This window comes from Pogona vitticeps, chromosome 6 (assembly GCF_051106095.1).
Source record: "Pogona vitticeps strain Pit_001003342236 chromosome 6, PviZW2.1, whole genome shotgun sequence".
Classification (NCBI taxonomy): Eukaryota; Metazoa; Chordata; class Lepidosauria; order Squamata; family Agamidae; genus Pogona; species Pogona vitticeps.
Genome location: NC_135788.1, coordinates 27,202,044 through 27,215,576, shown reverse-complemented (window position 1 = coordinate 27,215,576; position 13,533 = coordinate 27,202,044). Strand labels below are relative to the sequence as shown.

The 13,533-nt window shown below is 37.8% G+C and overlaps 1 protein-coding gene across 1 annotated transcript in view; it reads right to left on the bottom strand.

Annotated features, from left to right (window-relative positions):
* The window catches only part of UMAD1 (UBAP1-MVB12-associated (UMA) domain containing 1), a 31,902-nt gene that overhangs the window by 9,214 nt on the left and 9,155 nt on the right, over positions 1–13,533 (bottom strand). The window contains exon 3 of the mRNA XM_020781790.3: positions 8,790–8,875. Within this exon, the coding sequence (XP_020637449.3) occupies positions 8,790–8,875 (86 nt within the window). The remainder of the gene's footprint in view (positions 1–8,789; positions 8,876–13,533) is intronic.

Sequence of the window (13,533 nt, the reverse complement as noted above, 5' to 3'; positions counted from 1 at the left end):
TTGAAAAAATGTAATTGGAATTCAGATGAATCATGAGAAAGGATGTTCCCTTTGGAATCAATAAGTACAGTCAGCACCATAGCTAAGAACAGGCTCTAGGTGCACAAAGTGTTCCTATAGAAGGATGGCAGTGCCAAGTGAAAGGATAAATTCTGTACAATAAGTGAATCTTCTCTGAATGATGGAAATAGTTTTCCTTTATTTACTAGGACACAGAGATCTGACTTACTAAATGGCCCTAAACTGGACTTGAAACCATAAACAAGTTAAGATTACAAGGAATTATTCTGAAAAGGTTTCTGCTTCAGATGTTCTTCCCTTTCAAATTTTACATAATTCAACTATCTCAACAAGATTAACTAAATGAAACTTTTAAGAATATGAAGCAAACTTTCAAGGACCATGAAATGTGTTTACTCAGTTCAAGCAAGTCCAGTGCCTATTTTTATTGGCCTTTCAAAATGTCACCCAATTGGTCATGGGGAGTGGACAGACATGTGAGTGGACCCTCATTAAGTCCAGCTGTACAAATAAGAATACTTCCATCTCTAGTCAGGATCCAATTAACTGTCAGGACACCTTTTTAACTCCTTCATGGTCAAACAGGCATTCTTGCTGGCAAACGGATTCTATGTCTGGTTGTAAAAGTATTTTAAAATATTTTTAAAAAGAGAACAAATATTCAGAAGGTCACCCATTTAAACTGTGAGCACAAGAGTGTATCCTGTAGACCAATGGTTCCCAGCCTTGGACCCTCAGATGTTCTTGGACTGCAACTCCCAGAAATCATGACCAGCACAGCTGGTGGTGAAGGCTTCTGGGAGTTTTAGTCCAAGAACATCTAGAGACCCAAGGTTGGGAATCACTGCTGTAGACCATTTTGACTGTTGTCATTTGTGTTGTCAACCTTCACGCTGCCCTTTGCTATGTAAAGCTTGACATCCTTTTTCACAATGGCAATGCAGGCAAAATACTGTGTACTCAGGTCATTTCCTAGCACTTTGAATTGTGGGTGCAGATGCACAATACTCCACATTTATAAGCCGGAGGTTTTTTAAAGACTTTTTTAATTTTATTTATTTATTGTATTTATACCCCGCCTATCTAGTCATTTCGACCACTGTTCATGCCATAGCTAAACATACAGGATCCTCTTTAGAAGCAATTTGTGGACATGCACCCAAGACCATCAGCAAAGAACAGCTAATTCAGTACTGGCATGATTTTTGCTCTCTGAGTGCCAACACTGTTCAGGTCTATTTAGGAACTGGAAAAATCAAATCAAGGCTGAAGTCATCATTCTGTTTGCAAATACTTGTAAGAGATGTTGCAAAAATGGAAACAGATTTTGATGTTAGGAAGATAAAGAGCTAGAAGAACACCGCATACTCAATAATTCCTCTGCATCAGCTTAATTATTATGAGAAAGGGCAGAGGAGCAAGCATCAAGAATTGATTAAATGATAGGAACACTTTCTGCGCTCTCTAGGTCTTTAACCCTGCCCTCCTCTGCTGCTCACATTCTTTGCAGAACTACTCAGCCTTATTGAAGGATATTTAAAAAGTTCACCACATCAATCGTAGCCCAAGTTTACCCTCTTTCCATTTGATTCTGTCACCTCGACCATTTGAAATGTGCCTACAATAAATGAGTGTATAGTATAGTACAGATAGGCTTATAAATCAGTAAAATATCAATAAATGGGGAAATGATATTGTTTACAATTGGTTAATGCTCGGTTAGGGAACCTCTGGCCCCCCAGATGTTATGAACTTAAATTCTCAGAAGCCCCTGCCAGCATGACCATAAGATATTATACTCTAAAACATCCAAAGGACCAAAAATTTCCCATGCCTGGATTAACCCTAGCAATTATCATTTATTAATCTTTCATCAACTACTATTTTGACAGGCCTTTCAGAATTGTATATTTAATTGAAAACAGGAATAATGACCTGTTTCAGATGCTAGCAATAAGTCCAAAAATAATGTTTTATTTTGCGTTTTAATTTATAAAAACAACTCACTAAATACAGAAGAAAACCAAATATTTTCTTGTGAAAACATTCAGTGAAGAATTTATGTTGCAGGATAAATATGCTATTTACTGCATTCTTTTTCTAACTGATAAGGAGCACCAACATATTCTCTGCTAAAGAAAAATAAATCTGGCTATTAGTATGCAATGTGATGTTAAACAAGCAATAATGAGCTGTTTTTACAAGGTGACAGGAGAAAAACATAAACCACAGGAGATATTTCTACAAATAACTTCGTTTCTTACATCATTCTATCCTTAAGGGCTTCTAAATACGTTTGGTAAGCTTTGTAAATACTCATTTATAACCAAACCATCCACCAAATGACCAAACTCCTCTTGTGTATCCAGACAAATGGTATAACTTTTAGAAGCAAACTACGCCAAGAAACCACCATAGTCATCATTAGTTGAACATAGTATAAGCAATTTGCACAAATTCACTTCCAAAAGTTACACTGTTTACGCTATGCCTACCTTCACATTTTTGGTCCCTGTCAGGGGTTACTCTTTTTTGGTGCAGGTAGGATCGCACCATTTTGGTTAAGTTCCAGCATGTGCGAGTGCTGGGATTGAATCAAAGCCAATGGTTTAAGCCAATGCTTCCCAACTTTGAGTTTGGAGATGTTCTTAGACTGCAACTCCCAGAAATCCTGGCAAGTGTTGGTAGTGGTGAAGGCTTCTGGGAGTTTAATCCTAGATCAGGGGACACAAGATTGAAAATAGCTTTGCTTAAGATGCTTAATGATATTGAGAGAGGAAAGCTTCCTTCCCTAAGAAGTTTTCCATGTCTTTTTACTTACTGCTTACACATCAGCAATGGATTGAAAGGGCTTTTTTAGAACAGCCTTTTCAATGCATTGCTGATGTGCCATATCAGTTAGCAAGAAACAGAAAAGTTCCTCTCACTTCCACTCCACAGGTGAGCAGGAAGGAAGCTTTCCATTGTTCAAGATCAATTAAGTGACTTAAGCAAAGCAGGGAGGAAGAGAAAGGAGGAGTATTTTTTTTTGTTTTATTTTGTTTTCTTTCTTGCGTGTTCAATCCTTGTATGTGGATGCAAGGATCGCACCAAATCGCACACTACACTTCAAATTAACCCTGCTTAGTATGTTGTACATTGATCCAGGGTGGGATAATTGGGCTATTTAGTTGCACTCTATCTATAGAAATATGTGACTTAAAAAAAATCATCCTTGCCACTCTCCATTACTCTGAGCTGCACATTATTGAATGAAAAAGTCAATGTTATTCCTTCTGTATTGTTGTGATTGGGTTCATTATAGGTCTGCAGCAGTTCCTCTTTTTTGGCAGGAAATGACGACTGAGTCTCTATTTGAACGTTAACACATTTATTCAATTTAACACTTTGTAAATCTACAATTTCTAATGGTTCCAAACAACTAAGATCTGGTAACTGTTCAATTTGTGAGGACAATAACTCTGTAAATTGAGAAGATTCATTGACGGGATGGTCCAAAATGTTCCCGATCTGTGTGCTTCCTCAATGGAGTACTCCGGACCGCACATATTGTCTCACAACAACTCGCTCCGGAGGTGGATGGCTGAAGGAAGGGTCTGGTCCAATCACCTTCCTCGAGTGACAATTCTAGGGCTTCAGACGATGTCCTCTTATCCTTAGATTTTTCCGGATCAAGTAGCAATCCTCCTACTAAGATTCGGGAAGTCCTCTAATAACCCGCATGTTCTATCATATTTTTCTTCCGCCCTTCCCTTCTCTTTCCCTCTTATATGGAACTGTCTCCTCCCACTTTTCCCCCCTATCACCTCCTCCCACACTGGTAAAATTACTTCCTTTCTCTCTTCTCCCTCTTTCTCTTCCACAAGACATATTTCAATCTTCTCCTCTTTCTTCTTTAATTTCCCTTTCTTTCCTCCCACTATTTTCAACTTCTTACTTTCTTTCGTCTCCCCTAGTTCTATAACTTTCTCCTGCTCTGACGTCTCTCTAGTTGAGGGGACGGCTCACTCTGTTCTTTCTCCTTTTGAGCTACTGCTTCTTCACAAGTGTATACTGCAACCTGGAAGGCCTCGTCTATTATCACCCATTTTAGATGAGCAATACCACCAAACACAAGTGCATTTAAACCCAGGAGAATTATGATGATTAAGGTTTCAGTGTTCATAATTAACAGTCCTTCCTATAAGCAGTTGGACATAGATGAAATCCAAAGCAGAATTTGAAAGCTCTGTGCATAAAAGGGATACACACACACACACACACATATATACAGTGGTGCCTCGCTTAACGAGTGCCTCGTTTAGCGATGAATTCGCATAACGATGTTTTTTTAAGAAAATAATATGCACCGTATAACCATGTTTTCTATGGGCGATTTTCGCTTAGCGAAGTTTGGGACCATACTTCGCATAACGAATGCGATTTTAGGTCCCCTGCTTCACTTAACGATGTTTCTTTTTTCAATTTAAAAAGTGTCTTAGAAGGGTCAAAAACGGTTCTAAATGCTTGGATTCGTTAGAGGACCCCCTAAGTCATGTGCAAACCTGATTTGGCTTTGATCTGACTTTTCGTTAATTTATGGTGAATTTTTTTTTCCGGCCCATAGGAACCTATGGACCTGTCAAAATCTGACAGCTCCATGCTTTCCTATGGGGAAGAAAACAATTCACCATAAATTAACAAAAGTTCAGATCAAAGCCAAATCAGGTTTGCACACGACTTAGGGGGTCCTCTAACAAACCCAAGAATTTAGAACAGTTGCTGAGTCTTCGTTAATTTTTTGTGAATTTTTTCTTCCCCCATAGGAAACAATGGAGCTGTCAGATTTTGACAGCTGTCAAAAGTGGGGGGGAAAAAATTCACCATAAATTAACGAAAAGTCAGATCAAAGCCAAATTAACTTTTGCATCCGTTTTAGAGGGTGCAGAAGCTAATCCAAGCATTTAAAACCATTTTTTGACCCTTTTATGACACACTTAATTTTGCAAAAATTGACTTCGCAAAGCCATTGAAATGTATTGAGTCGGCTTCAATACATTCCAATGGAGGAAACATTGTATCGTTTAACGATGTTTCCTATGGGTTTTTTCGCTTAAGGACGGCAATCCGTGCCTATTGGAACGGATTAACCGGTTTCCAATGCATTCCTATGGAAAATAGTGTTTCGCATAACGATGTTTCACATAACGTTTTTTTTGAACCAATTAAAATCGTTATGCGAGGCACCACTGTATACATAACCCAGACCATTTCAAGATATACATGAGATATTTAATACAACATGATTATAAAGGGCAGGTTCCTGCACATTAAGCAAATATTGATATATTTGCTAGGGACAAAGTGTTTTGGGTGCATATTCTTGTGCAATGTCTTGCAAGGAACGTGACATGCAAATACATAAAATATGACTCAGTAGTGTTATACTTTGTTTATTCATAACCACATGCACATTTTACCTGTCTTTCAAAACACAGCTTACAACATACATATTCATCGCTGATCAGCTTTATAGTTTGTTCTTTTACATTCACAGGCATGGAAACATAATTTAAACATCAGCAAAAGTCTTTTATCTTGGGTCGATCAACTGTGTCATGTTGATATCTTTTATTACTTTATCACTAGTAACCATGCCAATAATAGTTGAAAATGTTACAGACAAGTTTCCATGGTAACATATATGGGGAGGAGGTTAGATCTGTGCATACCCTATACTAAAAAATAAAATCATAAGCCTGGTTCAGCAAAAATGAACTAAATTCAGGTCTGTTGTGCAACTTGTTTATGTACAATAAACTAACCCATGGAAGCTTGTTTGGTTTCTATAAACTGAAAGAATGAAAAAAAAATCAAAATTTCACAATTCTACCTTATGAATAAAGTGCCAGGTTTCAAATTATTGTTATGTGTCACAAATTGGAACCAACATTTAGTGATTCTAAATCTTTCAGAGTGAGATATATTAATGCCTTGCATTTTCCTTCACAGGCATAATTTGAAGAACATCAGTACCACAAGCAAGTATCATCTTGGGAGTGATTAGAGATACCCCCACACAGGCGGACATAACGAGGGTCTGGCCTGTCCACTCACTTTCCGCTGCTGCTGTGACGTCAGCGCTCCCTTCCTATCGATCCGGAGCTCACGGTCGACCAGCTACTCCTGGCAGGAGGTGGGATGACGAGCCTCACTGCCAGGTTGAAGAATGGCTCCCTGACCAGGTGCTCTGGAGGGATAGGGAGGGAGTATGGAGCCCGCAGCAGAGCGAAAGGTGAGTGGACAGTTCAGCCTCAGGGGGCCAGGCCCTCGTTATGTCCACCTATATACGAATACCCCCATGTCTAAAAGTGATCTTCAGGGATGAGGCCATTACTGATTTTCACTTTGTTTTTGCATAAACTCAAAGAAAAATTAAAGAGGTGGAGTAGCTACTAATCCTCAAAACTATGTAAAGAAAAAGGGGAATAAAGTAACGGAAGTATGGGCAGCAGAAGTCCAGATTTAGGTAATTCTTGAAGCTTTGCACTTGTTCATAATCTGTGCTATTTCTGATTTCGTATAATTCACTGGGTGACTGTAACTGTTTTATTTTTCTTGGCAGCATATTTTCTGTATGCAGAGTCATTCTTCCTGCTTTTAATGCCAATGAGTTTTTAATTTTCATCCTGATCAACAGTGAACTACCAATGCCTTTTAATTTTCCTGGTTTGATTTGTGTGACACCCTAACACTGTGATAGTTTTGGCATTTCTTCAGGTATTTTAGATGCCCTTTGGAAATTATTAGCTTTTCTGAACCTTTCTCTTACTTTAATTTTAAGAGTTGTACAATTTCTTACCAGCTAGCTGAAAATACTATAGTATTGAGATCATTATCTCTGGTTTGCTGTTTAAATCCCATCTTTTTTTTAAAAAAACACATAAAACATATCTTTATCACTTTCTTCCCAGTTGTCTACTACATAAATGTTTTTGTTTTTATTGCTTGATGAAATTTGTGCCAGAAAAACATTTTTTGGAAAACCTTTTGAAGTGTGATAGAAAACACAGTTTGCTATATTACACAATATTTCTTTATTGCAATATTATACACATCATGATACTATTCTAAAGTTTTCAAATAGAAAATATCAAACATTTTTGGCTGTTTTTGAATGGCAAAAAACAGTAACTCAGGCATTCTTGGTATGCCCTACTTGAAAGAGACTTGCTTTTAAACCAAACAAGAAACCCTTGAGAGAGCATCCTAAAAGCAGAACACCACACACAATAAAAGCACTGCATATAATAATTCACCTACCCTCACAAAGTAGTGGAACCTAGAAAAGAAGTACTATACTGTACTTTGAGTCAGAGTTGTGGCAATATTTCATTTATGTTTTGCTTTATAAATGACTGAAACCAGTGTCTTCATTTCTGTACACATGTGTTTTGAACTGATTATAAATTAGTGTGTAATTATCAACCACCCAAAAAGACAAGAGAAGTTACAATCCAATATAGTTCATATTTACAAACACAAGCCACAATTCAACTGTGTATTTGCACATGATCCTGCTGTTTCTTCCCCCTTGTGTCCTGAAGACTCACACCCATGAACCCAAAGGTCTGTGAAGTCCTCTGGAGCAGGTTTTTAACACCATGGAGAGATGCAGCATGAAACAATGAGAAAAGAAGTCCCAATTGCACTGGCATTAGAAATGATGTGCAGCCACAACTTAGTTTGACATTTTCACTGCAATTATTATTAACAGAGGCAAGTCAATTTTAAACTGAATGGCAGTTTGTGTCTTTGGTAAGCAAAACTACTAAAATAAACTGAAAGAGCAAGCATTCATAAAGTATACGAGACTTCTTCTGAAATATATAAATTAGCACGAAGAAACTGAAACATGTACCCTTTAATAATGAACCAAATCCATTACAATCAATCAAATCCATTATAATTAAATGTCTACAGATATATTATGCCTATAAAGGTATATTGCCAACAGACAGAAAGCAGGAAAAACCTTAAATAGTGTGATGCTGTACTCCACTATCCAGAAAAATGACTTTATGCTTTTGGTTACTGAGAGTGTCCCAACAATAATCTTACCTAAGGTATTAGAATACTTCTAAGTCTTTCCTCTTTCTTATATAAAAGTTAGCTTTAGAGAGTTCAAAGCAAGAAACTGTCATTTTCTGTTATGTAATAATTCAATGGAATTCAATGAACAGTTCTAGCATTTATTACATTACAAGTTTATTTTCACTACTTAAAATAAGTTTACATATTTGACTTCTTTCAGAAGGCTTTTTATACTTTGGCCTGACAAGGCTGTGATTCCAAGTTATTCTTATCTGTCTTAAAAGTCTCTCTTTTTTTAAAGGACCATACCAAGTAAGAGTGCTAGCTGCCTCTTCATTCTAAAAGTCTCTCTCTTTAAAAAAAAATGATGCCAAGTTAATTCTGACTTATGGCAATCCTTTTCAACATTTTCCAGGTAGAGAGTGCTCAGAAGTGGTTCATCATCCCTTCTTCTGCGGGTGCCCTGGGACAGTACAGCTTGCCCAAGGCCACACAGGCTGGTTCTACTCACAGGAGGCACAGTGGGAAATCAAACTCCCAATCGCTGACTCTGTAGCTAAACACCTAAACCACGGAGCTATCCAAAATACTGTAATGAAATTTCTGAGACCCGATCTAACATAAAAAGTGACCACTCATTTAAAAAAAAAAACACTAATATTTTTCAGGAAAGGCTTCAAGGAGAACTTTCTGACCTGGGAAGTCTGTTCATACTTAGGTCCAGTGTTACACAATGAAGTTTTATCTGCACAGTCATTTCTTTCTTCATTAACTGCATTGCCTAGAAGATACAATACAATGATGTGTTAATCATCTTGTTCATTATTCATTCAATTTCTGTATTACCGATCTGACTATCAAGGCCACTAATTATTACAACCTCCCCTTCACATCTTTATAACTTTTTTTCTCCATTAAAATGTATTGTTGAAATTCATAGGCATTCAGATGTTCTCAAGAAACATAGCTGCAGTAAAGGCACATATTCTGTTTAATACTCTCTGAACAACTTTTTTTTTGCCCAATATGTCATTGAGATGGGTAAAAAGCTCTACATGATACATTTCCACCCTCTTTTTCTTAATGATTTTTTTTAAAAAAATTCCTTATAGAAGAACACATACTATTCATGAAAAGAACATGGTCATGCCACATTAATCTTCAGAGGCTCTCCTGTTTGCAAAATTAATGAACTCACTGACTGGTCTACCATGCTAAACCATACTTCTGAACAGTTGAGGCAGCATGGTTGGGGCAACTTTGATCCCTGGAAACAACAAAACAGCAATGTGAATGAGACCATATTTCCCTTCTATTGTGAAAGCTCTTTTCTACTGCCTAACTTCAAATTTTACTCTCACAAGCATATGTCAAATTAAGATTAAGACAGGAACATCCAATAAAGAGATAGCATGACAATAATCAAGAATAGTTTTGAACGAAGTCATGTTTACTTTTAGCCTTTTCATGCCAAGTGAAAAGATGGAGGGCTTGAAAACCTGTTCGCACTACTATAGATACCATTTCTTTTAGGACTAGAGATGGGCACAAACCTCTGTTTCAGTGGTTTGTTTCCCAGCCAAATAGCTGATCTGTAGTTGGGCACTCGTCCCCTCCAGTGGTGCCCACTTGAGGGCAGTGTCTGGAGGAGGCATAGTGTTTCTGCTGAGGGGGCACCTGTTGGTGGGGGCAGAGCGTCAAACCATGGAGCAGCTATTCACCCAGGAAATCAACCACACAAAATCTGGAGTTCATATCCATCTCTATGTAGGACACAGAGAATGATACTATAAAGCTCATTATTCTGAACATCCAATAGGGAATACAAACAATGTGGTGAAGGTTAAAGTGGTGCCTCGCTTAACGAGTGCCTCGCTCAACAATGAATTCGCATAACGATGGCCTTTGCTGGAAATTTTGCCGCCTCACCTAACGATGTTTCCTATGGGGGATTTTCGCATAACGATGTTTGGGACTTTGCTTCACTTAACGATGACAGTTTTAGGTCCCCTGTTTCGCTTAACTTTTTTTTGACAGCCCTGTTTTCGCTATTTTAAAAATATTCTAAAATGTTTAAAAAATGTTTAAAATGCTTGGAATCGTTAGTGCACCTAATAAAACCTTTGTTAAAGTAATTTGGCTTCGTTCTGAGTCTTTTTGAATTTTTGGTGATTTTTTTTCACCATTGAAATGTATTGAATAGGCTCCCATTGGAACGGATTAACCGGTTTTCAATGCATTCCTATGGGAAATGGTGTTTCGCTTAATGATGTTTTCACATAACAATGTTTTTAATGGAACCAATTAACATCGTTATGCGAGGCACCACTGTATTGGCTCCCTTTCTGTTGCTCAGCATAATAAATACCATTAGAATTGGCCCACATACTCAATGGAGAGTTGCTATACATTTGCTACGATGCTATAGTAATCTGTAATTAGAGGAGGTCCAGTTAAATCAATGGAACTTATGAAGGAGATGACTCACCAGATCTCCACTGATTCAATGGGCCTATTCTAATGTGATTTACAATGCTAAGCAACAGGATCTTGGCCACTATTACCAGCTTCGAGTGGACTAGAGGGACAGCACATGTTCCGTCTTTTATTTTTAAAAAACAGCTTGTCCTTGGCATGATAAAGAACTGCAGAAGCTATCTGCAGAGGACTTTAGTAAGCAAAGCGTTTTAAAAAATGAATGCTACAATATGGCTACTGAAGAACAGCAAAATCATTTATTTTTGCTTACAAGTGCACAAACCCCACTGACTTGTTTTATTATCCATTCCTGGCCTTACTCACCAACAGTGGGTGAGTGGGAAAATGAAGGAAAGAAGTAAGAGCCTCAGTATATTAGCCCACTAGAGGGAGCCCTAGAGAAGCAAAAGACTCAAAAAAGTTTTGTGCATTTTCTTCTGGCCAGCTCCTTTACCTCAAACTGACTTTTCATGACCAAGGAAAATCACACAGTTACATAGTATACTAACTAAAAGTAAAAGTTCTAGTTTTGTTCTGTAACTGTAACCCAATCGCACACCAAATGAAAGTTGATTAGCTAGGTGATTTCATTTATTTATTTATTTATTTATTTATTTATTTATTTATTTATTTATTTATTTGCCGCCCATCTGGCAGCCGAGTCCGCTCTGGGCAGTTTACAACAAGTAACACAAACAACAAAGTAGCAAAAAACAAATAACATCAATACATTAAGGGCACAAATCAAAAATCATAAATGGTGGTGAGGATAACATTACAATAGAATTAAAAACAGAGAAAGATATAAAAAAGTAGAGCATAGCAGTATGATAGATGTTATATTATCGGGCACTATTGTATCAGGGTGTTGTTTGTTCAAGGAAGGCCTGTTTAAATAGCCAGGTTCTTGAATGTGCCCAGTAATGGGGCCAGGTGGACATCGGGGAGAAGAGAGTTCCATAGTTGTGGTGCTACCACCGGGAAGGCCCGATTTCTAGCAGTTGTTTTCCAGGCCCCTCTAAGCGTCAGAACTCTTAGCAACCCTGCTAAGAGGGCGCGAAAACGCTGATAGGGGCCATTTCGGGTCATGCGGCGGCCATTTTGGAGCCGTCGATCAGCTGTTCGGCGGCTCCAAAATGGCCGCCGGAGCCCCAATCGTCGCAAAGCGAGTGCGGCGATTGGGGCTGATCCGTATAGCGATCCCCAAAAAGGGATCGCTATACGGATTTTTCGTTAAACGGTGCACTCGTTAAGCGAGGCACCACTGTACATGCAAACTTAACCTGTGGGTGTTCTACCAGCAAGGTCCATATATAAGCAGCATGCCATATTAAGAAGTGTGAAATGTTTACTAAAAATACAAAATAACAAATAGATGAATGCAAAAAAATATGAAACTGTAATGGCTTGTTTTTATCCAGAGAACTTTTTTGTATTCTGTGGAGCAGATTCATGCAAAACATCACATAGCACAATAGGTCTGTTGTCACAATTCATGACATCAGTGTTGGTCATGGAGATTGTAAAACTAAGTTTAAGATGCTACTGAGTGGGCACTGGGGTGGTTGTAAAAGCAGGGTTTTTTTAATGCCATTATATATCAGAGGTTTACTGTATTTCCTCCCCTTCATGGCAAGGGCTTGTTTTTGTTTGTTTTTAAAAGGAGCCCAATAGCCCATTCACGTCTTTTTTTTCATATAATCGTTAGTGTTTCAAGATTCTCTAGTTTTTCTCTCTTTGAATTTGTCCAAAATGTACCAGAGTACCTCAAAATAATTACTAACAGACATACCAACATCTAATAGGTACTCTTGTATAGCACTTATTAACTAAGCTAAGTAAACTTAAAGACAATGGCCCGAATCTTAGTGAAGTGGTGGAGTGTTTGAGGACAACTGCACAAGCTATGTGCACTATTTTGCAGGCTGTCTGTAACATGGTTGCACAATCAGCTGCATGACAGACAGCCTGCAAAATATGAAATATGAATACCAGAATCCTGCTCACTCTGCTCAGTTTCTGCATTTCTATTATTCCCCTTTGCTAATTATGCTGTGCTTATATTCTATATAACATGTATTGTTCTGCTTCATATTTTATAGCAGGTTATCTGCATGACAGAACATTTATATTCCATGTTGTTTTGATTTCCAGTCCAGGTCCAACAGTCCTGCTTCCAAGCCAGTTATTAGGATAATTAGCATAATGAAAACTAACGATAAAGCATTCCTTTGAAAAACATTTGGGTATGTCAGTCCAACTGACAGCACCTGTAGCTCTAACTATCTCTGCTGGCATTCCATCTTTACTAGCTTCCAATTTGTTTGCACACTCCAGTTTTTAGATTTATCTGCTCTTTGACCACTAATATTAGAAGTACACTTGACTGTTTTCTGAATTCTCTATACCAGGAGATCAGAATGACTTTTGGACACCAGATCCAAATATGTTTCTGTTTCAGCAGACATAAAGTGTAGTTGGTCCTTAAATTGCTCTGATACAACAATCTAATAAGACCAAAACTGCAGCATATGTTGCATTTTAATTGGTGTGTTGTTAGCATTAAATAAATATGTAGGAAGTACTCCTAGATCTACTACTCCTGCTTTCTTAAAGAGAAAAGATGTAAACTGTTGGTTTAAAATCTTTCAAAACATATCAAGACAGAAAATATTGGCTCTTTTAGTAATCATCATTTTCAAAGGCACTTTTGATGAAGATGTGAGAGAAGGACTTTTTCAACAGCCACTCCCAAATTATGGAACTCCCTGCTGAGGAAAGCTTGCTTGACCAACTCCTTTAGTTCCTTTACTGCCATACAAAAAACTTCATACAAAAACTTCAGCCTTTAGGCAAGTCTTCAGCAAGTAATTGCCTGCTAAGGATCAGGGGGCTTGTGTTGCAGTTTTCTACTGTTAATTATAATTCCTTAACTGAAAGTTTCCAAAAGTTTTTATTATA